This window comes from Ambystoma mexicanum, chromosome 9 (genome assembly GCF_040938575.1).
Source record: "Ambystoma mexicanum isolate Mex_15411 chromosome 9, UKY_AmexF1_1, whole genome shotgun sequence".
In the NCBI taxonomy this organism is placed as follows: Eukaryota; Metazoa; Chordata; class Amphibia; order Caudata; family Ambystomatidae; genus Ambystoma; species Ambystoma mexicanum.
The window spans coordinates 514,784,386-514,808,413 of NC_090931.1; the positions used below are offsets into that span (position 1 = coordinate 514,784,386).

At 48.8% G+C, this 24,028-nt stretch overlaps 1 protein-coding gene across 4 annotated transcripts in view; it reads left to right on the forward strand.

Moving 5' to 3' along the window:
* Positions 1-24,028, forward strand: part of CLUH (clustered mitochondria homolog) — a 2,231,193-nt gene that overhangs the window by 1,942,860 nt on the left and 264,305 nt on the right. For all 4 annotated transcript variants that reach the window (XM_069615061.1, XM_069615063.1, XM_069615062.1 and 1 more), the window contains exon 22: positions 14,532-14,653. In XM_069615061.1, coding sequence (XP_069471162.1) covers positions 14,532-14,653 — 122 coding nt within the window. The remainder of the gene's footprint in view (positions 1-14,531; positions 14,654-24,028) is intronic.

The following is a 24,028-nucleotide window of genomic DNA, read 5'->3' on the forward strand; positions in this document are numbered from 1 at the left end:
TGAGTGTAGCTTTCTTTTGACCGAGTCGAAAGACTGTCTGGCCTTTTGGACCTCCCTAGTGTAATCGGGGGGGAAAAAAACAACTTGGTGGCCATTGTAGATAATTGGTCCTGCAGCTCGGGCCATCTGGAGGATGGCATCTCTGTCGCCAAAGTTCAACAGTTTTGCAATTATTGTTCGCGGTGGTGCTCCCGGTATTGGGTGTCCCGACGGAAGGAGGACGACGATGAGGGGGTCTGCAACACACAGGGATGAGGCCGGCAGCAGCGACAACAAATAAAAGGTGCGCTCCTTAAAAACAGGAGAGGCTCTTCAGGTGGCTTTCCGGACCACTACAGCTGTGTGCAGCGATTTCGACCAAGAAGAGGATCCTCTGCCTGTGGAAGTTGAGCTGGTTGATCCCACCACTACGGACTGGATCTTCTCTTGTCGTTGAAGGATAGATAGCTCAGGACTGCAGCAGGGCTTTACCGGGACAAGGGAGTTGCAGCAGCCGTCTTCTTCTCCGCTTCTCTTCGGTTCTTTGCAGTTCCAGTGGCGACTCTGACTTCCAGCTCAGGAGTCCTGCCTTTTATGCCAAAATCCCCCGTTCACACAGCCTGGCTGTAATCACTCAGCATGGGGGTTGTCCGGTCCGGACAACCACCTCAGCCAATCAAGACAAAGTGCGACTTGGGTCTCCAAGGAGACCCTGTGCAGGGGATGACTTCACCCCTCCCTCACATTCAGCCTACCTAGATACCCAAACGCCAAAGGAGGGCTTCTGGACAGAAGCCTGCCTAAGGTCGGCGAACAAAGGAGGCAAACCTGGTTTGCCATGCAAAGTAAAACACAAGAAAGAAAGAAATGGCGATAAAACCCAACCAGAGTCGAAATAAAAGTATTTGGTCAAGCGGGTTTAAGTTTGAGGCTAATATAATAGCCTAAAACAGTACCACGTTTATATAGTATAATCGCGGTAGAAAAGTTAGGGTAGATACCACTGCCACCAGCCAAGTCTTAGTGTTAAGAGAGCAAAATAAAGCTCAGAGAGGCACAGACAAAAAGGGATGGGAACTAACCCTTTCCAATACTCCATGTAAGATGGGGTGTATTGGGTCTGTAGTTTTAAATGACTACATAAAGTAAATGGCAACTTTACCTGTTTCTGGGGGACAGTAGTCAGCACCAGAAAAATGGAGTCAGAGGGAAGTCTCAAAGACATCCCTGTGTTACTGTACGGAAGGTGCTGTGTAAAACACACAAAAGTGGGGCTCGTGGAGTGGTGTAGCTCCAGAGTCCAAGATCACACAAACAGTAGAAATACACATGGCAAAACACATGTAAGAGTGGGGAAAAAAGGCTCACACTCTTATCAGGTGGAAAAAAGAAACCCCAGAAATCCAGCAAAGCCGCTGAGGGACTCACTAGGTGAGGGAAATTGGCCATACATGAGAATTCTCCCTAACATGGCCGTATTGTAGCTACTTTTTATCTGCCTTGTACCCTTTGTGAGCCAGCAATTGTAATAATGCAACAGAATTCCTCCTGCACTGATGTTCATTTTCACTACATACCAACCGATCATCCACATACTGGATGATTGTGCTAGGCACCTGACTTCAATGTAATCTGTACTGGGGTCACATCTCTCAGTAACCCGACATGTGGATTAACAGTCCATAATTGTGCTGGCACATATCGCATGTCCTCCTAAAAAAATAAAAACATCTGCGTCACCACTGCCATCAGGGGGCAATGTTCCTTCCTATACTGCACTGTGATATCACAGGGGATGCAGATTCCACAAATAATCTCCCCATTTTGCTCACTGTCCTCAAATAACTCCTCATCAGTAATTTTCTTCATTTGTACTGTTGGGTCCTCGCATGGGACTGTGCGCCACTCGCACCCATCCTGGTCTGTTCCAATCAGGACTACTCTTTTGTCTGAAATTATTTGTCCTTATAAATCTAATGACAATATTGTCCCTGCCACCATCTCGGGTGGCACCATAGATTTGGATAATAAAATCTGTGGGCACTCGCCAACACTTTGTCGCAATTGGAGGCACTGCTTTTACTAATACCTTTAATACCATAAATAAAATAAATATATGTCTGGGACCACAGGAGCACCATGGACTACTGACTCCCTTGCCATTGCATTGATTACTATTATTGATCGAGCTACACACATCCCTGGAGTGGAACACACTACCCCTTGATCTGTGAAGGATATAGTTATATTTAGTTTACTGAGCAGATCCCTACCCAACAAGTTCACAGGGGAACTACCTGAATATAACAAGGGGGCTCCTACTAACTCCCCTCCCACTTTTATATCCCACTCCTCAGTGTATGGAAGCGTAGAAATGGCCCCAGAGAATCCCTGCGTGTAAAGAGTTTTACCTGATAATGGAAAGTTCCCCTCCAAAATGCATGATTTGGTTGCACCTGAATTAACCATAAATGTAAATTGCATGTTTCCTATTTCCTCCTCCACCAAGGGCTCCTCTTCATGGTGTGCGGTTATCAATAGGATTGGACATGCGAGTGTTCTCTGTGGGCTATCCTAAGCAGAATATCTATTTGTCCCGGGGAATGGCAAAGGGCCGCCACCGTCATTGCAACTCCTTGGAATGGGGCACCTGTTCCCCCAGCCGTCCTGTTAAACTGTGTTCCCTCACCCTGCTGTAATTGTTGTCCACCCCTTGCCTGTCAGTCCCATAAGCGAACTGATTTTTATCCCCTCACCCAAATTGCTGTTGTCCCATTCCTTGAGGCCTTTGGAATCCCTGCCCTGGAGGTGATGGCCCATAATTAAATTCCATCCCAGGCCTGTTCTTGCATTCCCTTGTGAAATGCCCCCTTTTCCTGCAATAACAGCACTGTGATGTTCCTAATCCTCCTCCATGGGGCCCTATCCCCCCAAAGCCTCCTGCTCTTGCTCCTCGAAATCCTCTTTTTCCCCTTGGTGCTCCTTCATACTGCCACTGCCCCCCCCACCCCATTGTTCCTTTCCTTCACCCCATAGTGCCGCAATTGTGGTATTCCCGATTTGTTGAGTCTATCCTGTCCTTTTCCCCCTGAGCCGGTGCCATCACTGGTGCTTGGACGACAACCTTATTTAGTTTCTTTTCCACTAGTTTTGCCTCATCCATTTTCTGCTACTGGGCTGTCTCCCTGTTCCGCTCCTTGATTCTCTTTCAATGGTTGACTATTATACTTTGTATCTCTGCCCATCCTTCGGCTTCAATTCCCACAATTTTATCTAGTGCCTTCTGGACCGCTTTTGGTAATCCCCTCTTTACAATGAAATAGAAAAAGTGTACTATCTCAACTCTCCACATTTCCTGTAACTTAAATATAAACCTAACGCGGTCCTCATCACCCATTGTGCACTTCATTAAAGAAAGGATGTCCGGGATATCTGGGTACATCCTTAGTTGGGCATCCCATACCCTTACCTCACTAAAGGCTGCTCCATCATGTTCTTTATCTGAAAGACTTACCCAGAGTACCCCACCCTTGCCCATAGGTCCCCAGCCTGGTCCCCAGCTATGGTGACCAGTAGACTCTTAAAATCTCCTAGTGCTAAGGCTACCCCTGCTGTTTTTCAAATTCATGGATCCATTTACTCGCTCCGGCTATAAACTGGGGAAGAGCTTTAATCAAGTTATTGTTGTCCATTTGAAGCCGTGGCACATACTGCGTTATCACTACTGCTTTATGCATAAGAGGCATCTGCATATCTATTTTGTCTTCTACCCCTTTTTTCTACTTACCTTGTACTACCATCATTAAATATGGTCCTATTTCTTGGTCTGTCCCTCCTCACTGCCTCTTGTGGCAGGGACAGGTTCCTCACCGCCTCCTCTCCTTGATCTCTTCCTTGCCCTGCCTCTTCACTATTTCTACCACCTTGATCTTCCCCTCCATTTTCCCTTGCTTGTACTACTTCTCTTCCCAGGACCGTCCATACCCTCTGCCCATTATCTTTTTCAACACAAACATTTCTTATTGCCCCAGGGTTAAACCTAAACAAAAAAATTCCTCACTTCCAATCACTTCTGTTGATACTTCTTCAGGTTCTTGTAACCTGACTAACCTTTCCCGCAATGCTCTTAACTCATTGTCTGTCTACTTGTGGACCCTCTGGGTGCACTAATGCTAGGGGCATATCAGCACTTGTGGATGGGTTATATAGAGGTGCAAAAGCTCTTGAGTCCCCCCCGCCTAGTTGCTAATTCTGATAATCATGTAGACACTCTCTCTACCACTGGATGCTCATAGACTGGGTTTGTATACCCTACTGCAGGTTTAGGCGTTACAGGTTATATCCCCTTACATTGGATCTTTTTTTCACCTTCCTGGTCTTCAATATCCTGAAATACTTGCCAGAGATCTAGAATCTCTTTTCTTTTTTCGGATTTGTTCCCTTTATATTTTGCTGCTAAAAAATTGACATTTTTTCTAGCATGTTTCTGTTATGAGAGCCCTGCTGTGGCCAGGAGCAGGACATCCCCCCTTCCTTTTTTTCTACTATCCATTGTTTATTTATTCTGTCACAATACAGTGGCAGAACCCTATGCATGTGTTTTATTGGGGTCTCTTCCCCCATAGTATTGCACACGTCCCTAATACTTCACTTAGACCCTATTGCATGCTTCAGCTTTTTACTTAAAGATACAGATCAACACACTTTTTCCCCTTTCCACGTTACACACACACACACACACACACACACACACACACACACACACACACACACACACACACACACACACACACACACACACACACACACACACACACACACACACACACACACACACACACACACCCCCCCCCCCCCCCCCCCCCCCCCCCACATCCACCTTCCTTCCTTACCACAAAAGAGAGCAAGAGAAAATATAAAAAAGAATTGAGTAAAATCGAGGCCCATTCCTTATACCGAGCCACTACTGTCTTTCCTTATAGCCTTTGTAATACCACCGTCCTAGCATTTTTTTAATATGCTGAGGATCCCATTGCTTTTATCATCATAAAATAATAATGTGTGCTACTACCTTCTCAACCTGTTACGACTGAGGATCCCTTACCTGCCAGTCCTTATAACCTGGAGTTCCCTTTTTCCATTATAAAAAGTAGAAAAACAGAAATACGCGACAATTTCAATACATAACCCACCTCCTATCCAATCTACTCCTTAACACATCACCTGAAATCCTATCCGATCTATTCCTTATCACCCATAAAGTCCTATTCCATAATACATCACCCATAAAGTCCTATTCCATAATACATTACCAAAAGTCCTATTCCATAATACATCCCCAAAAAGTCCTATTCCATTGACCTCGTATATCATTCACATCACTTTAGTGTCATTCACATCACCATATCATACATACATGTTCCCATGTTGTTATCACTTGCAAGAGCATGCTCATGTGGGCGTTGTTCACTCGAGTTTCCTCCATTGCAAAGCTGGCCTGTCTTTCTGGAGCCACGCCCTGCTTCAGTGAGCAGAGATAATTTCTTTTAAAATGGCTCCTACTAAAGTCGCTCAATATACATGGGGTTTTTGATTCGGGGGACCAATCCCTGTAGATGGGCGTGTCTACTTTCTGGTGACTAGGCCTGAGCTTTGCAAAGTACGTAAAGATGACTGAGGTCACGTGGGGGTCACCACTGAAAGGTAGCCCATACTTACACATTACCCCTTAAATATGGTTACCCCTAAACACGCTCACACCAGATTAAAGTTCATCCCTCTAGGAAATTAAGGCCAAGAGTCTTGTCTTGCAAGGATAACAATTTAATCTGTACAAAAATGAGGATGGGGGGAAAGGACTTTGCCCACCCGACCAGCATTCTGTCTTTCTACCGTGGGCGGCTCCTCCAGACTGCTGCTAAGCAGGCGCTTGGTTGGGGATACTGGCATAGCTTTTTTGTGTTTTTAATTTTTTTTAATATCTTTTTATTGATTTCCACAACAAAAACACAATGCACCCCAACATGGTGCATAAAAAACCAAAACAATTATCAACTTTCCGCCTCCCTCCCTGCCCCTCACGAGTCCCGCAATCACAACTTCCTCCTACTGGTCTATGACTGTCACATCTCCCTCGCTATTTGGGGTGCCATTGGCTCCAGGCTCTTGTAGTCCTGAGACCGTTAACAATGCTACCAGCTGTAGCCAGGCTGTCAGCGTCTCGGCTTCTTCATCGCTTACTCTGTACACCTCTTCTTTACATACTACTGTTTCTACGTCTGCCCATTTCAGTAAATCCCGCCACCAGGCCTCCGCACTAGGTCTCATGCCTGCCTTCCATCCCATAGCTATCCTGTGCTTTGCTAATATATAAGCCAGATCTTTAAGTCTACTCACGTGTTTAAGTTTGCGTGGTCTTGGGAATCCCCCCACCATACACGCCCACAGAGAGTCTACTATCAATCTAATCCCCTTGTCTGCCAGCAAGTTCGCCACTTCTGCCCAATACCTTGCTATTTTGGGGCATGCCCTGAACATATGCACCATCCCGGCTTCCTCCTCACCGCTTTTTGGACAGCATTTGCGAACTTGGCAATTTTCTTGGGGGTCATGTATGCCCTCTGGGTGATATTCAGTTGTATCTGTTGCAACCTTACATTCCTCGATACTTTCTTATGGTATCTCTGCATCCTTGCCCACAATCCATCACTCATCGTCTCTCCACCTTCCTCTTCCCAGTCTTGTCTTAACTGGGCCACTTCTTTCCCAACCTTGGACATCATTATTTCATATATCCGGGAGATCTCATGGCCACCCTCTGACACTCCCTGAAACGTTTCTATGGCGGCATCTGGCTGCCGAGACAGCTCTATCTCTGACCATGTCTTCCTCACCAATTTACCATAAGCCTAGCACATGATATATATTGCCCACTTTGTAAACCCGTTTCCTCTCTAAATGCATCAAACTCAATCCTTTCCCCTTCCTGCCATACATCCCCTGTGGTTGTCACCCCCACTGGTTCCCAGTGTTCCCTAATAGTTCTCCTTAGTTGTTCGTCGACACCTTTCAGTGTCACTAGGGGGATTTGTGGGGAGCACGGCAGCAGTCTCCCCATCATCTTACAGGCCCTGTGCCAGATCTTCCTTCCTAGGACCAACAACGCCGCTCTCCTTTGCTTCGAAGGGTCGGCCACCTATATCCACTCATTCAAAAAATAAGGTGCACATTCTGCTCTCAGCAATCTGGACTGTGGTGTCTTCGGATAGCCATCTTGCTACATATTGAAGCTGGCCCGCCAGGTAGTATGCCTCAAAATTGGACAATCTGATCCCTGCTTGATCATGCGGGTTCTGCAATTTCCACAGGGCTATCCTGTTCCTAGAGTTGTGCCAAATGAACCCCCTACATATGGTATGCACTCTAGTAAAAAACATTTTGGTATCCTATATGGGACATTCATGAAGTTGTGCAGTAACCCGGGTAACACTATCATATTTAGCAGTGCCATTCTTCCCATCATGGTCCGAGGCAGCCGTGCCCAAAAATCTATACTGCGTTCGATCCCCTTTACTGCCCTTTCTGTGTTTTTTTTGTGTTCATCCTCTACTTTGTGATATATATCCACCCCTAGGTATCTAAAGGTGTCTGTTGCCCATCTAATCTGTAACACTGGTAGCTTGTGTTTCATTACTCCTACATATCTGCCTAGGGGGAACACGATAGACTATACCTGATATTATTGCATATCGCTCTAATACTTCCAGAATATACTGCAGGTTTTCTTCAGGATATTTTGGATATAGTAACATGTCATCAGCATATAACGATATCAAGTGATGGCCCCCTGTCATGCTAATTCCTATTTCATTATAGTGGTACCTAAGGTATATTGCCAGTGGTTCTAATGCTAAGATAGCATCGGGGACCAGACACATCCCTGCCTGGTACCTCTGCTTAGGGTCCACCTTTCCAAAATGACCGCTCCTGTCCGGACACGAGCCACCAGTTCACTATATAACAATGCTACCCACTTCAAATATGCTGGTCCCATCCCGTGTTTTTCCAAAACCACCATCAACCACGGCCATTTGACCGAGTCAAAAGCTTTAACTGCATCCAGTGATACTATAGCTATTTCTTGGGAGCTCCCTTCGGTCTGGTCTATAATATGGTGCAGCCTCCTGAGGTTATCGGAGATGCAACTCCGGGGGACATTTCCCATCTGGTCATGATGTATTAGGGTATTTATCAATGGTTTTAATCTGTTAGCCATCACAGCAGTAAGTATTTTGCTATCTTCATTTAACATCAATAGCGTTCTATAGGATCCACAATCGGTACTTGATTTGTCCGGTTTGAGGAGTGGGATAATAATCGCTTCTCTGGGCGTCTATGGTAGCCTGCCTTTATCAAACGCTTGGTTTAGCATAGCCAGCATCGGAGGGAGCAGGTCAGCCATATACATTTTTATAAAACTCACTATGGAGACCGTCCGCTCCTGGGGCCTTATTAGTGGGTAGTGTCCTGATTACATTTTCCAGTTCTTCCATTGTGAGTGGTGCATCTAATATCTCTCTCTCTCTCTCTTTTCTCGTAAACTGAGGCAGATCTATCTCTTCCAGTGTTTCCCATATCTCAATATCCTCATCTGCGATCCTGTCTAAGTATAAGTCTTGATAGTATCTATTGAAGCAGTCATTCACCCCTTCCTGGGTGTCCTCTACTGAGCCATCACTTCTATGTATTTCTCGAATCACCTATCTTGGGACCTCGCTCCTACACAGCCAAGCCAGCAGTCTACTGTTAGGGAGAATTCTCATTCAATGGCTAATTTCCCTTACCTAGTGAGTCCCTCAGCAGCTTTGCTGGATTTCTGGAGTTATTTTTTTTCACTTGGTAAGAGTGTGAGCTTTTCCCCCACTCTTACCCATGTTTTGCCATGTGTATTTCATCTGTTTTTGTGATTGTGGGCTCTGGAGACCACTTGAAGCGAAATAAACTTGTGTTATGTTTGAGTCATGACTGGTGTTCTTTATTTATTTGCAGTAACTCAGATTGAGATTAACAGTACAGCGTGGATGCATTCCACAAAATTTAACGCGGATGTGCATGATCGCAGCCTAGACCTGCCATTTGAAGGGGCGTCCACTAAAGTGCTTACCAAGAAAAAGGCAAGCTCTCAGATGGCCAAGTCTTTAGCCATGTTTGCAAAGTCTACCGTCAAGATGTTTGGGCAGACACAATCCAGGGCAGAACAAAGGGCCAGATCCTTCAGAGGGTTCATAGGCTTACAGGACCGAAGGGCTAGACAGCTGGAAAGGTCCCCCAGCCTGCACAGACACTAACAGCAGCGCAAGGCCACAAAAGGGTTTTACTCATACGTCCTGTCCCCTTTCCTCCATCTTTGTGGGCTTCCCCCAACATGGGGACGGTACTGGAATTTTTGGCAGCAAAAACGTTTCCCCTTCAAATTTAGTATAGCGCGCAGGGGCAGAGAATGACCCTCCGGCGCCTCACCTCAGTCCCTTTTTCTGCGCGGACGGTGTCGGACCTCACAGCTAGGCGCAGAGACTTTGTTTTCACATACTGCCTGCTCCCTGTTTTGTTTTTCAATATTCTTCACCTCCCTTCGGTGCCTCGCCTCCCCCAACGCATGTCTGGTGCAGGAGGATTCAAGAGATGTGCGTCTTGTAACTGCTCGTTCAGGCCTCCAACCCCCATTCACTCTCCCTTGGGTGCCTGGGGCCCGACCACTGCTGGGATGCGTTCGCAGCTTGCTGCGCTCTTGGTCACTGGGCATTGAAGAATCGGTTGTCGCGTTGGAGGGAGATCTTCCACACTACTCCAGCTCACATTAAAGACTTTGTCTACAGGACCTCCTGTCAAGACAATGTAGGCCCTTTTGCTTAGTACGGCCCCTCAGCACGGAGACTCCTTCCCAGGGGTTCCTTCGGGCAACGGTTCCTTGGATTCAGGTTCTGGCAGGCCTAAGGCCGCTAATGCTACTGGCTCCCAAGCCAAGGGGACAGGGTGCCCTACGGGGCTGTCCTCGGAGGGGCGATCAGATTTGTCGTCCTCATCGACCCCAAGGGGCAAAGGATTGTCGAGTTCTACCTCCATGAGTCAGTCCTCCAGCACGACTACTGGCGCAGGTGCTGAGGGCACACAGCCTACCGGAGTTCGCTCCGAGGTCGTGGGTCAGGGCAATTTGACTACCGGCCAGCTGATGGCTCGGCACCTAACGGAGTGATCTCTGATGTTAACGCTTCTGTTTCGGGTTCAGGGCCCACAACGCGTGTCCTTCCATGTCTGAGCCAGCACGTGGCTCGGGGCCTTCGTGCACTCCCACCCAGGGCGTGGCGCAAGGCCTCAAGATGGCGGATAAGCATGTGACGCAGCATGCTTTGCTGGTGGCTATCTTGGATTCGACGCAGGGCTCGTTCCTGCTCTCGCCTATTGAATGGGCCTTGCAAGAAGGTCCCAGTCCCCTTCCCTCTGGAAGTGGCGGTGCACTATATGGTACTGGTGGCAGGTCTCAGGGGTACATCTACCCATTCCAGCCTTACGGCTACATGCCTAACGCACCTCAGTGCTTCGATCTGGAGTGGAGACTCAGCGCTGTGGAGGGCTAGCCCCCTAGGGACCCGGCAGCTTGCGAGGACCGCTTCTTTGAGCGCTTCCTCCTCCTCATGCGTTCCCCACAGATGATGGGGCTCCTCAAGTACATAGTGAAGGCGGTGATCCCGCAGGTTGTGCCTCCCCGGCCTCCTCTTCTGGGCCCTCTGCCTCTTCCTCCAGCGATGCCACTGCCTGTCCCTCCCCGGTCTAGGCCTTGACAGTTATACAGACCCCTCTGCCGCCTCCTGTACCACCAAAGCCTCCCACTAAATAACTGTTGGACCTGTCTTCGGTTCTGGACCAAGTGGGTACCCCAAAGGCACCTGTGTCCCAGTGCCCGGACTCCTATGTCTGTAAAAAAAGAGGGAGGTTGTTGTGGGGGGGGTGATGACAATGACGCACAGGAATAGGAACCCTCAGCATTTGTTAAGGCCTTTCATGACTGCCTTCAGGGCCTTGTAGAGTTCTTGGGGATCCCCCTGCCTGAGGAAGCCCCCCAGGAGTTGAGTGCTAGCAGAGGTTTTGGGCAAACGCACAACAAGCCGTTCTGGCATTCTGCTACAGAAAGATGTCCTACAGGTGGCAAGAAAGTTCTGGGAGAAGCCCAGGGCCAACTCCCAGATGAACAAGAAGTTGGACAGCTGGGTCAGGCTGACGGATGGGGGTAGCCGGTCTTCCTGGCCTCCCACCCTCAGCCTCACTCTTGAGTAGTGGCCGCGCCCTCGCCTTATTCTAAACCGTTGTCTTCCTCCTCGGGGCTCTCCTACAGCTGTCTGTCCAGAAAGGACAAGCTCCTTGAGTCTTTTGGCAAACGATGCTGCGCTATTTCAGGCAGATGCTCAAGCTGTTGCGCAGGACCTCCTGGAGTCTTCGGTCCCCCACATCGACAGAGCCAGCAGAGGGCTCGGCCTGGGGATCGAGATGAAGACAAGCGTGGATGCATGCCACTAAGTTTTCATCTGACGTACAAGAGCTGATCTTAGATCTTTCCTTCAAGGGTGTGGTCCTCTTTCATTCGTCCCCCGAGGACAAGTTCACAAAGACGACGACCTCCACACAAACTGCCAAGTCCTTGGCCATCCTGACTAAGCCAGGACTGAAGTTCTTCCCTCAGTCTCAGGGCAGGTCCTATTTCAAACACTGCACTTTCACCAGCTTTAAGGGGTTTCGGGACATCGGTACGCGGAGGCCTGACCGGGCCCCAGCAAAAACAGGAGGAAGCAGCAGAGGACTTTGCATGTTTTTTTCCATTCCGCCGCCTCTGCTTTCGCCTCAGATGGCAAAAAGCAGTTTTGTCATGGTCGGGGAACACAGTTCCTCAGCAGGAGTCTGGTTTCCTCTCTTCCAGGATAACTGGAAGCTTTATTTTGAGAGTCCTTAGATTCTTTTTATAGTCCTCACAGGATTTCAGTCTTCCTCTTCCTCTACCATCCTCTTTTCCTCTACATCAGATAGGGTGCCGGCCCTTTTACGGGAGATCCTTTCTCGTCTGGAGATGCAGGTGGTGCAACCGGTTCCTCAGTCAGACAGGGCTCTGGCTTCTCCAGGTTTTTTGTGGTACCCAAGAAACAACCAGGCTGGCCTGAGGGTAGTCCCGGACCGGTCATTCCTCAACTTGTCTTTACAGCTCGAATGTTGCAAGATGATTACCCCTGCGCACATAGCGTAATCTCTGTGCGCAGGGGACTGGATGTGTTCCCTAGACCTCAAGGATGCGTACCTTCATGCACCCATTTGCCTGCCGCATCAGCTGTTTCTGCGGTTCACTATTATGTCGTACCACTTGCAGTATAAGGTGCTGCCATTTGGCCTAATTTCGGCCCCTTGTGTGTTCACGAAACTGATGAATGTGGTGGCGGGTCTCCACCGCCTGGAGGGCCATCATTTATACCCTTATCTGGGCGACTGGCTAGTCAGGGCCAGCTCTCCTGGTGGGGTGGTGCACTCCTGCCAACTGCTGGCAGACAGACGTTCTGCACCAGCTGGGCTTTTCCCTCAACACGCGGATGTCGCAGCTGAATTCCGGCTAAGATTTGGTGTTCCTTGGAGTGACCTGAGACTTTACTGCACCGCAGGTGTTCCCCACGCAAGAGAGACTCCTCTCCTTCTGCAAGGCAGTAGAGCAATTGCTGGCCAATTGACCCATATGACACACCTTCCTTCCCTCTATTCAGACAAATTCAGCCAGTCGATGTGTCAAAGTGGGACTGAGGTGAGGCACCAGAGGCCGGGGTCAGCATAGCGTACTCACGCCCATGTCCCTGGGCGTCTCAAATTTAAAGGGGAAATGCACTTTTTTGTGGGAAAAAAGTTTCTGGTCCAGTCCCTAGGGAGGGACGCCCATAACGGGATTCTATGTACTAGGAGTAAGTCAGTCACTACGGTGAGTACATTTTAAATACTTTACCTTTTGCATGGTTCTTCCTGGGGTTTAGCCTTCCTTCCCTCTTTCCTTTGTTTGAAGGGCTCATCTGCTCCCATGGGCCAATCTCTATCTGGCTTTTCCCCCTGCTCCTAGGTCACACAGATGCAAGATTCCAAGATTCTTGTTAAGCCCGGCCCCTTTCTTTAATATGGATTTGCCAGTGCTCTGTGGTCACCGCTTGATATTGTAATTGACAGTTTCAGTGTTCTTGGTCTGCCGCAGTGAGTCTTCGGTATTGCAGGTGTGCGGTAGGCAGTTGTTTGTATAATTTTGGTTTCTTGCTATATTGCTCTACTGGGTTGGAAGCGTCCTTGCTTATTCTGGTCCCCTGAGTATACTACTCTTCCCTTGTCAGTGAAACATAGTTGATCTTCTTCTAATTATCGACAGCGTGGGCGGACCGACATAGTTGATCTTATTACAAAAGTTAATATCCTAGAAAAATGTACACTAAATTCAAAGAACAGAAATTTACACACACCAAATTGAACATTTTGAAATGACTAATTCAAGTAAAGAAACTCCTCCAAAGTCTCCTAGCTCAACTGGATTATTTATTAGGATCAGCTTGATTATATTTCACCTCTCCAAAGGCACGCTATATTTTATTTTAAGGACAACTCTCCCACCACAACACAACGCCTCAACCCCTTTAAGCACCAAAGGATAACCCAGTGACATCTCATGCGAAGCACCAATACATCTCTTCCATGGTACATTCATGACAGAGTTATGGTGACTAGATTTCCATCTGAAAATAGGCTGTTCATTAGTGGTAATTGTTCTGGCTTGCAATTCATCTTTGATGATAGACAATTTGAAGTAACATTGATAATAAATATATTCTATAATCCAAATTTAATAACGGAGTTTTCCTGGGGATGCATTGTGTGGGGTGCCAAGACCAAAAAAAATATAAAAAAAATAACAGGGATTTTGGTATGGTAATTTCACATGCGTGGAAATGTATGGCAGTGGACAAATGTGCATCTGTTATGAACACTCGCTGGGCTGAAGGAGTGACAACAAAAACACAATTGCTGGTAGTAGCATGAAAGTCCAATTGGCTGAAAGATACACTAACTAGCATTAGCCACATTAGAGGTTGGGGGCTTTTTGTGATAATTGGTGGAGGTATTAAAAGGTAATTGGGGGCTTGAAACATGTCCTTGCTCTCTTGCTTTCTGCCCTTCTTACCCCTCACTGGCTCGCTCACACAAAGGCTGCTTGTTCATATCGGGTCTGTGGTTAAAAAAAGGAATTGGAAAAAGAGTTTACTCATCATTTATTGAAAACTTGAAGTTCAGGAGTGTAAATGCTGAGGTTGGTAAGGGATTATTCTTAGTTTTTGACTTGATGAAGTATTCAACCAGTAATGCATGACTGATTGTCTGTGTCTTTACATACTTGAAGTAAAAAGATGCCTTTTCATTGAAAAGGGCTAAGCAGAGAAATGCTCAGTGACATCCAAATCTTGACTTTGACCTTGTATGTTACTTTTTCTTAGAACAACATTGGCTTAGTTCTTCATGGAGTCATGGAGTATGAATTATCCCTGCGCTTCTTAGAGAACGCCCTGGCCATCAATTCCAAGTATCATGGAGCAAAGTCTCTGAAAGTTGCACTCAGGTAAGGTGATCATACTCAATAATACTGAGAGAGTGACTCTTCTAAATATGGAGATGATGCACTTGAGGCGGGAAGGTATCGTTAATTGGGAGGGGTAGAAGATTGAGCTGAAGGTATGGTTGAGGGAGGGGTACACAATCAGAATTGCAGGAAACACTGGCCTGTCCCTGTTATTTTAACCGTGCCTAATTCCTTGGGTGCTCTTTACATGTTACTGGTTGAGTGTAGCTGAGGAAACATCCTGTCTGGAATCATAAGAGAAAGCAGCTGCAGACAACCAATCATATCTACTGTACTAAGGGTGGATGAGAGTGCTTATCTAGCATGTTTTTTAAATGAATGTTAAAAGAAAATGTTTAAATCAATTTATAAATGACCTTAGCCGGATTTGCAGTCAATTGCAGTAATTGTTTTGGGTTACATGAATACAATAGCTCTTAATGTGCTCTCAGTATAGGTGGGTCATTTTCCCATTTGTCTCCTGGATCCTTCAAAAGGAGTGGCATTGTGTAATTAAGAGAATGTGCAGTCTTTTTCAAGAATGGAATGTAATCACAAAGTTGCTGCCAACCGATGGCTGAAAAAAAATCCGAGGAAGCTGGCAAGAAAAGATAATACTCTGAGCCAACCACTTGACGGCGGACTATTCATGGCATGTGATTCTTAGAAGATACAACCTACAGAAAGACGATTAGTAATATTTGTCGTATTGATAGCAGACAAAGAACCACATAGTACTGCGGGCCAATACCTTAAAACAATATTGGGTGTTTTAAACAGGATCTTACTTGCTGACCTGACCCTTTGTTGGTCTTTAGATCAGTTAGAGAACTGGTCAAGTTGCACCTGGTTATCTCTCTTACCTGAACAAGGGATCACTTAATCTTGAGTGTTCTTTATTTCAGCATCATTGGTGCAGTCATTCAATTGATACTTTTTTAAAAATGTTTTTATTTAATTTATAAACACAACCAAATAATACAAGCGAAACAAGCAGTGCATATTTCAACAGTTTCATTATACTTTCTTAACTTCTTGCCAGTACTTCCCTTCTCCAGCATTGGATCTTTCATGTATTCACATGCTTAGAATATTCCCCGTCGTCAGGCTGGGAATCCCCGGTACATTATACAGACCCTTTCCCGTAGGAAAACTTTTTCGACGCTTATGCGTCCTATCCACCTCGTTTTGTATCATGCGTGCCCGCGCCGTCAGGACGCCCTGATATAAATACAGGACCCTCCCCCGCGCTCCCTCAGATTTCAACCGTCTTTCAAAGTAGTGGGATCCTCGCGGTTACTGCTAATTGAAGTTAGGTTGTGTTATTCGCTTTGGCGAAATTCCGTTCTGAAGAAAATATGTCCGGAAAGGCTTTATTCCGTCCTTGTGCGACATGTGGACTCAAAAAAGTCTATGAAGGTGATGCCCACATGGATTGTATCTACTGTCTCCACCCGCACCACACGGCGGATACATGTGAGATATGCCAGGGTTTCTCCCAAAAAACCCTTAAAGATCGGAAAAGAAGGTTGGTCGACTGGCTTAATGACGGAGCGGGTGCCTATCCGGCATCAGAAGTTGGCTCCACGGCCTCCAGGCCTGTCAAAAAATGCCCTGCGGACAAGCATGCGGGAAAGCATGCTGGGTCTTCCTCATCACACAAAAAGTCCTCCTCCTCCTCATCTTCCAAGACGGAGAGGCAAGCGACATCAAAATCCTCCTCAGGGGACCGTCTTAGGTCTTCCGTGAGTCGAGATGCTTCAGCAGGGAAGTCGGCAACGAAATCGGCTACGAAGTCAAAAGGCTCGGTGCCGGCGACTGGCTCGTCGACCCCAGTATCGCTGACGATGCCGATTACTATTCAGGCAGCAGCGGTGGGGATTCCTTCGTCGACGGGGACTCAATTTATGGCCTGGCAGCCGGAGGTCTGTGAACCGGCCCCCCTGAGGTCCTGCTGCAAGACACGGCCTTGCCGGGGTCGTCGGTGGAAGGAGAAGGTGACATGGTTATGCAGCCGTCGGACTTGGGCCTACGGCCTTCCAATACGACGACGACGAGTGGGGGTGTGGTCCCTCTATCCTCGACTTTGCTGACCCCCCAGACGGTTTTGTCTCTGGATGTGCTTAATACACTTCAGAAGCTCCTGCAGCGTCTGGATACGCAGATCCCTCAGCCTGGCACTTCATCGTCGATATTTTCTACACCTTCCGTCGACGAACAAGCTCAAGCAGCTCGCACGACGACCAAAAGCCCTTCGGCCTCCCAGGTGGCGAAGGATCGTCCTCGAGTGCAGGAGGAGGGTGAGCTATCGGAGTCCGATTCTATACGAGGTGACTCAGGGTCGGACATCTCCCTGTCACCGTCGAGAGACCCAACATGGAATTCGGATGTAGAGGTAGAGTCTACGAGGAGTCAGGCACAACCATCTCCTCCGGATGATGTGGGAGCCTTCCATGCAATGATGGGAAAAGCGTGTTCCGAGTTCGGCTTAATCCCTGAGGAGCAGAAGAAAGATTGCTTTCTTTTTGATCACATGGGTCAAAGGAGGAAATCGGTATTTGCCATCCCAATCCTGGACCACGTATGGCGAGAAGGCCTCAAGACGATGCGTCATCCGTTCTCGGAACCGGCTATTAAGGGGCGTATTGAGAAAAAGTTTAAAGCTCCGGAGTCCACTCCAAAATGTCTAACATCACAGCCACTGTCAGACTCTGTGGTATCGGCGGCAGCGGCTAGGAAGGCCAGAGTACAGCAAAAATGTTCAACCCCTCCAGAAAGCGAGGCAAGGAGACAGGACGCCTTCGGGAAAAAGGTGCTCTCAGTCGGCGCCACGACGGTAAGAGCAGCCAACTCCTTGGCGATTGTATCGCGTTACGATAGGGAGATGTGGCATAAAATAGCCCCTATCCTAGAACACCTGCCGGAAGAACATCGCAAAGCAGCCATGTTACTAGTACGGGATGGTGAGGAGGCCTCGAACCATGCAATTAATATTGCGGTGGACCTAGCAGAGTCGGGGTTCAAACAAATCAATCATGGCGTAGTACTTCGTCGACAAGCGTGGCTCAAATGTACTACTTTTAGACCTGAAGTCCAGTACAAAGTTCTAGACATGCCATGTGAAGGAGAACATCTGTTTGGAGACAAAGTTGATGAAGCCTTGAAGGGGATGAAGGAAGACATGGATACCGCTAGGTCTCTTGGCGCCCTCCAGACAGGTAGAAGTTTTCGCACTTTTCGCCCCTTCAGGGGCGCCTCCGGAAACTCCCGCTTTGGAGCCTCTAAGGACCGTGGATTTAACAGGCCCTCATACTCTTCACAAGGCTACAGACGGGCATCCCAGTCTGCACGTAGAGGCAGAGATTATCAAGCCTCCAGACGACGAGGCTCGGGTCCCTCGTCGAAGGACAAGCAAACCAGCAACCAATGACGGTCTTCGGAACGTCCTGGGGGGTCGAGTCTCTCATCATATCGACCAATGGAAATGCATCACCACAGATCGATGGGTTCTGGACACGGTTCGCATGGGTCATGCGCTGCAATTCAAAAACAAGCCTCCGAGTCTTCCGCCAGTGTTTTCGGCCCAGCGCCACCTTCGAGTTCTAAGACAAGAGGTGGCGCTTATGCTACAAAAAGGAGCGGTAGAACGGGTTCCTGTGGCACAGGAAGGACAAGGGGTTTATTCCCGGTTCTTCGTCGTCAAGAAGCCGAATGGAAAATGGAGGCCCATTCTCGACCTGAGGGTACTCAACAAATGGCTAAAGGGCTCAAAATTCAAAATGCTAAAGCTCCAGGAGGTTATCAGGTCAGTGCAACCCATGGATTATCTGTCATCGCTAGATCTTCAGGACGCATATTTTCATATCCCAATACGTCCACGACACAGGAGATACTTAAGGTTCGTCGTCGGCCAAAAGCATTTTCAGTTCAAGGTCCTCCCGTTCGGTCTCATGTCCTCCCCCAGGACGTTCACCAAGTGCTTGGCCCCCATAGCGGCCCATTTAAGGAAGGACGGTCACCATGTCTATCCATATTTAGACGACTGGCTGGTCAGAGGCTCGTCCATGGAACAAACACGAAACAGTCTGGGGGCCACGATGTCCCTTTTACAGGAACTGGGCTTCGCGATAAACTTCAGCAAGTCTTCCGTAGAGCCCTCGAGGACCTTGGTCTTTCTAGGAGCGGAGTTTCATACGCACACAGGCCTTGTAAGACCATCCAACGAAAGAATACAGAAGCTACTAAGCAAGGCGTTGGAATGGAAATGCGGTACTGTGATGCCGGAAATGCATCTGAGGGACAGGGCCTCTGAATCCTTGTCCTTTCTCTGTTTTTACCGTGTGTTCTGTCATGTTTTCTGCCCAGGAGTCCATGAGGGACTCCTGGCAGTGCAGCTCTCTTTTGATTTGGTGAACAGACCCATGGGATACCCTTATGGCACCCATGGGTAGGGGTACAACCCTGTGCCCCTAGTGTATGTTTTTGGGCACCTGTGGGTGGCCCACAGAGCAGGGTATGGGCTGGTGGCAGCTCCATGCTGAATTTGACAGGTGCTCTGGGTGTCCTCCATTTTGGGATACCCAGGCCCTGCCATTGGAATCAGTTGATTCCTGATAGGAAACAAGATGGCCCCTGTGGCCTCTTGCTTTCTATTGCCTGTTATCTTGTTTTTCCCAAAGTCCTGGGAAGCCCTGACTCTGTCCCTTCCCCCTGACTGGCTGTTGGGTGGAAGTTCCATATATGGTGTTGTTGTGAAGGCCCAGCTAGACTGACTGGAGCCTTCCCAGTGACTGTATGTTATGGGTACCTCCTGTGGGTGGGACCTGGGTGAATGGAGTGTGTGACCAATATACACTCCTTGTTGTGGTTGTCTGGTTTCTGGCATGAGAGACAAAGACTGAGACAGCCCTGCCCGAAACTGGCCTGAATGCAGTGTGTAGTGTTGAATGGCTGGGTACTTGTCCCAATCCACATTCCTTGTTGTGAGTGTCTGAAAGGGAGGAGTGTGGCCTGAATGCACTGTGTGCCTGATTGGCTGACTGACTGCATGAATGCCCTTCTGTGTGATTGGCTGCTGTGTGTGTGCCAGCAGTGTGGATGAGAGACAGAATAGTATATCTGGGGACCTCTCACCACTGGAAATTGTTCAGAAGCATTCAGAAGCTGAGTCTCCACTCAAGAGTAACTGGATTTGCTGATCCTCGACGTCCAGCTGGAAGAAGAAGACTTGCTGTGGCATTTGCTTCGACGGAACTGAAGGTTGTCGAAATCGTCGAGGACTGACCCGAGAGAGGACCTGGTAAGGCGCCCTCTTCCCGTGCTCCGAGGGACCATCGAGCACCGCTGAATCTTCGCCGAAGCGCCCTGGAAGTCAGACCCTCGAAAGGCTGCCGACCCGAGACGGGACCGCCGAGGAGATCGAAGTGAAGCACCCGGACATCGACGCTGTCGAAGTCCATTGCCGTCGACCAGGGTTCGCAGGTCTGTGTAACCGCTGGAGGCCCGTCGAAGTTGTGTTGCCCAGCCGTGGGAACCACTTGACGCCGTGCCGCCGACGACCGGAGCCGTCCGCTCCTTGCCTAAGAACATTTGCCTTGAAGGACTCCCTCGTCCGCATCGTCGGCCGCTTTGTCCCGCCGGAGAAAGTCGAGGACGACCAACGCGCCGAGGAGAATCCGCCGGTGGGTTTCCCGCCACCTCACGATCCCAAAGACTCGAGCGACTCGACGCCCTTGCTGGGCTCCCGTCTCTACAATCTTTGCGGTCCAGAACTATTGTCATCGAGGTGCCCCGCACACCTCCGCCGTGCAGGACGCCGACGCCCCGACGCCGACGAGCACCGCTCGGACGAAGCTGCCGCCTCTTCGACATCGTTCTACCTCGTTCGTCGACGGACGTTCGACGCCCCGTGCCTCCCGCTTGAAAGGGAAGGCATTCAAGAAGGGCCGTCGATTCCCCGTCGCCGAACCCCGAGGTCTTCGACGTTTCTCTACGCCTCTCGACGATCCGTGACTCCTGCTTAAAAGGGGGTCATTCAAGAAGGATCTGTCGACGCCTCTTCGAAGAACTCGACTCCACCAGGTACATTGGGGGGGTAAAAACATTGTAGGAGAGAATAAGACTGTTGAACAATATATGGACTGGGCTTGTGTCATATCCCTTTATTTTACAGGTTGCCCAGGTGGGGGGATCTCCACACAGAACTGTGTCCAGTGGTAGGGGCCAGTATTCTGCCTATTGTTTCAACCCTCTGTTATCTCTCCTCTCTCTATTGCTGGTTTCCTTCTTATTGATCTGTGTGCCATTTTAACAGTATTGTGAATGCACTTTAATGAGGTCTAATATTAGTGGTACCACTTTAGAATTGTAGATATTTACCATTGCTGATTTTCCTGAGCACAAAGTGCGTTATTGTGATAAGTGTACATAACCCTTGAATATTAATTATATAAAGACTGTGTTTTCAGTAATACAGTGTGTGGACATTCCTTTGTGGGGGCTTGGGGATACACTGTACTTAAGAACCAGCCTGCATCACCTCCTGAGAAGCTAGGCCTTGATTGCTCGCCCATCGCTACCGTATTAGAGAATCTTGGCTGGGGTCCTCTGTGCCTCCCCTCTACCATATAGAGAGCAGAAGTACAGACCCCCCCACCGGTCTTCTTTACAAAGCTGGTGGCAGCGGTGGGATGCTTATGGTTTTAAGACTCAGTGTATAACCGTGCCACTTACAAAATATCCGCACTTTATTAGATTAAGGTTTGGGTGTGTACCAAATAACTGCATTACAGGCAATGGAGCCCATTGCAAATGGTAAATTGACTCGGATGAGCTTAGAGGCTCTCCAGAGTGCTTGTGAAGCCAGGGAGTTGGACTTTGTGGATAAGTCTAGGGCTGAGCTGATAGCTGCCCTGGTGGACTACCAGACTGATGGTGAAACCCTTGATGAAGGGGGGGATGCAACCAGTGAGGACTCTGCCCCTGGGGTTGTCGCTGAATCTGTTTCTGGGAATGCCACCATTCCCGCTGCCTCTGTTCCAAACCCCAGCAATTCCATGGAACTTGAGTTATTAAGGATGAAATTGGCCTTTGAATATCGCAAGTTGGAAATAGAAGCTGAGCTTAAGAAAGAGGAGCTGGCACAGCAAGTGGAACTCAAGAATAGGGATCTTGCGCTCAAAGACAAGGACACTGAATGTCAGAGAATCCAGCTAGAGAGAGCTAGAGTGGAGACTTCAGCTAGACCAATTGAGAGTGGCAGGTCCCCAGCCACCAAGTTTATGAAAGATTTGGTTGGTGTGTTTGTGGAGGGTTCAGATATCCTCCAATGGATTGAAGCGTTTGAAATGGCTTGTGCAATTCATGATGTAGATAAAAGAGATTGGGCTAAGTGTTTGTTAAGCAGAGTGCCTCAAACTGGATATGACTGTATTCTGAAGCTGAGTGTGGAGGAAAGGGGTCAGTATGAGTGTATGAAGTCTGCTTTGATTGCCAAGTTTGGCAAGACACCTACCCAATACCTTAAAAGGTTCAGGGATTTTAAGAAAAGAGAGAATGTGTCTTGGGTTGACTGGGTGAGTACTGCGCACATGAACATGATGGGGTGGATTGACGGTTACAAGGTGAAAACTTTTGTTGAGTTGTCCCACCTCTTGTTTTTTGAGCATTTTTCTGAAGCCTGTTCACCAGAGCTGCGTCAGTATGTGGCTGACCAGAACATTTTGGACCCCTTTAAGCTGGCTAGGTTGGCTGACAAGTGGGTCTCCCACCGGGTGTCCCCTAAGGACTCCAGTGGGAAGGACAAGGACAAAGAAAAGGGGACCTCTCAGAAAGCTGAGGAGTCCCAAAAGCAATCACAGTCGGGTAAACCAAAACCTTCCTCTCCTAAGACCCAAAAATCTGGTGGGGATAAGTCCTCTGTGGGTGGGAATAAGAGTAGTGGTCCACCTGCTGCAAAGCAGGTTCCCAGTGGTTCCAGTACCGTACCCCGCACTCCTGGCACTTGTTGGGATTGTGGGGCTCTGGATCACAAAAGGGGTGACCCCAAGTGTAAAGGTAAGGCACTTGGAGTACAGGCTGTCAGCCTGACCTACCCTTACCCCGTGGCTGAGGTGGAGGCCACTGTCCTCCCCTCCTCTACAGGAATCACATTTGGTGCTCCGGTAGAGATTTCCTTAGTGTCCCTTGGGGCCTGGGACCAGTACGCAGAAGTACTGGCAACTATCCCGCAGAACACCCGTAGGTTTTTGAGAAGTGTCCTCTTGAATGGCCAGCCTTCTACTGGTTTGAGAGACACTGGGGCAAGCATGACAGTGGTGGACAGGACCCTGCTCAAGCCAGAGGACTATGTAGGTGCTCCTCTGAGAACCACCAGGTTAGCTGGTGGGCCTCCCAAATTATCGCCTGTAGCCCTAGTCACACTCATGATTGGAGACAAGACAGCAAAGCTTCCTGTCCTGGTTCAGGACAATGTCCCTGCTAACATTCTGTTAGGAAATGATCTAGTAGAGTTGGGGTTGATCTCGGATGGTCTTCCCATGACTGCTGCTGCAGTCACTAGGTCACAGGTGACACCGGGTCTGGCTGTGAGTCAGGTATCCGAGCCAAAGGCGAGGCCTAAGGCAAGAAGAAGGAAGACCAAGAAGGCCACCTCTGTGGAGGGAACACCTTCTCTTCCTGCTGTTCCGACAGCACCCAATGGGATCCATGCTCCGGACGGGCTGGGTCCAGCGGAAAACCCAAACTCAACTCCTGTGGGAGAAGAGACAGAAGACTCTCCTGTGGGAGAGGTTCTCAACCCGGAGGATCATCCCGACCTTCAATGCTTGTTAGCTGAAGGGGGACCCTCCCGGGCAGACTTCTGTAAGGGACAGAGAGAGTGCCACTCTCTCGAGGGCCTGAGGAAACAGGCCCTGTCCCAGGCACAAGGTGAAGTGCCTAGGACATTCAAGATTTATTGGGAGGGTGAGCTCCTTGTTAGTGAGCCCACTAAGCCCGAACCTGGTGCCCGCAAGAGGTTGGTGGTACCCCAGGTTTACAGGCCCTTCCTACTGCAGTTGGCGCATGAGGTGCCCTTGGCTGGTCATCTTGGGACCAAGAAGACTAAGCAGAGGCTCTCTGCCCATTTCTACTGGCCACGGATGGGAGTAGAGGTGGAGTCCCACTGCAGGACCTGCCCAACTTGTCAGTTGTCTGGCAAGACTGGAGGCAGGGTCATTGCCCCACTGCAGCCATTACCAGTGGTTGGCACACCATTTGAGAGGGTGGGCATCGACATCGTCGGTCCCCTTGACCCTCCCACTTCAGGTGGACATCGGTTCATCCTGGTCTTGGTAGATCATGCCACCAGGTACCCTGAGGCAATACCCCTTCGGA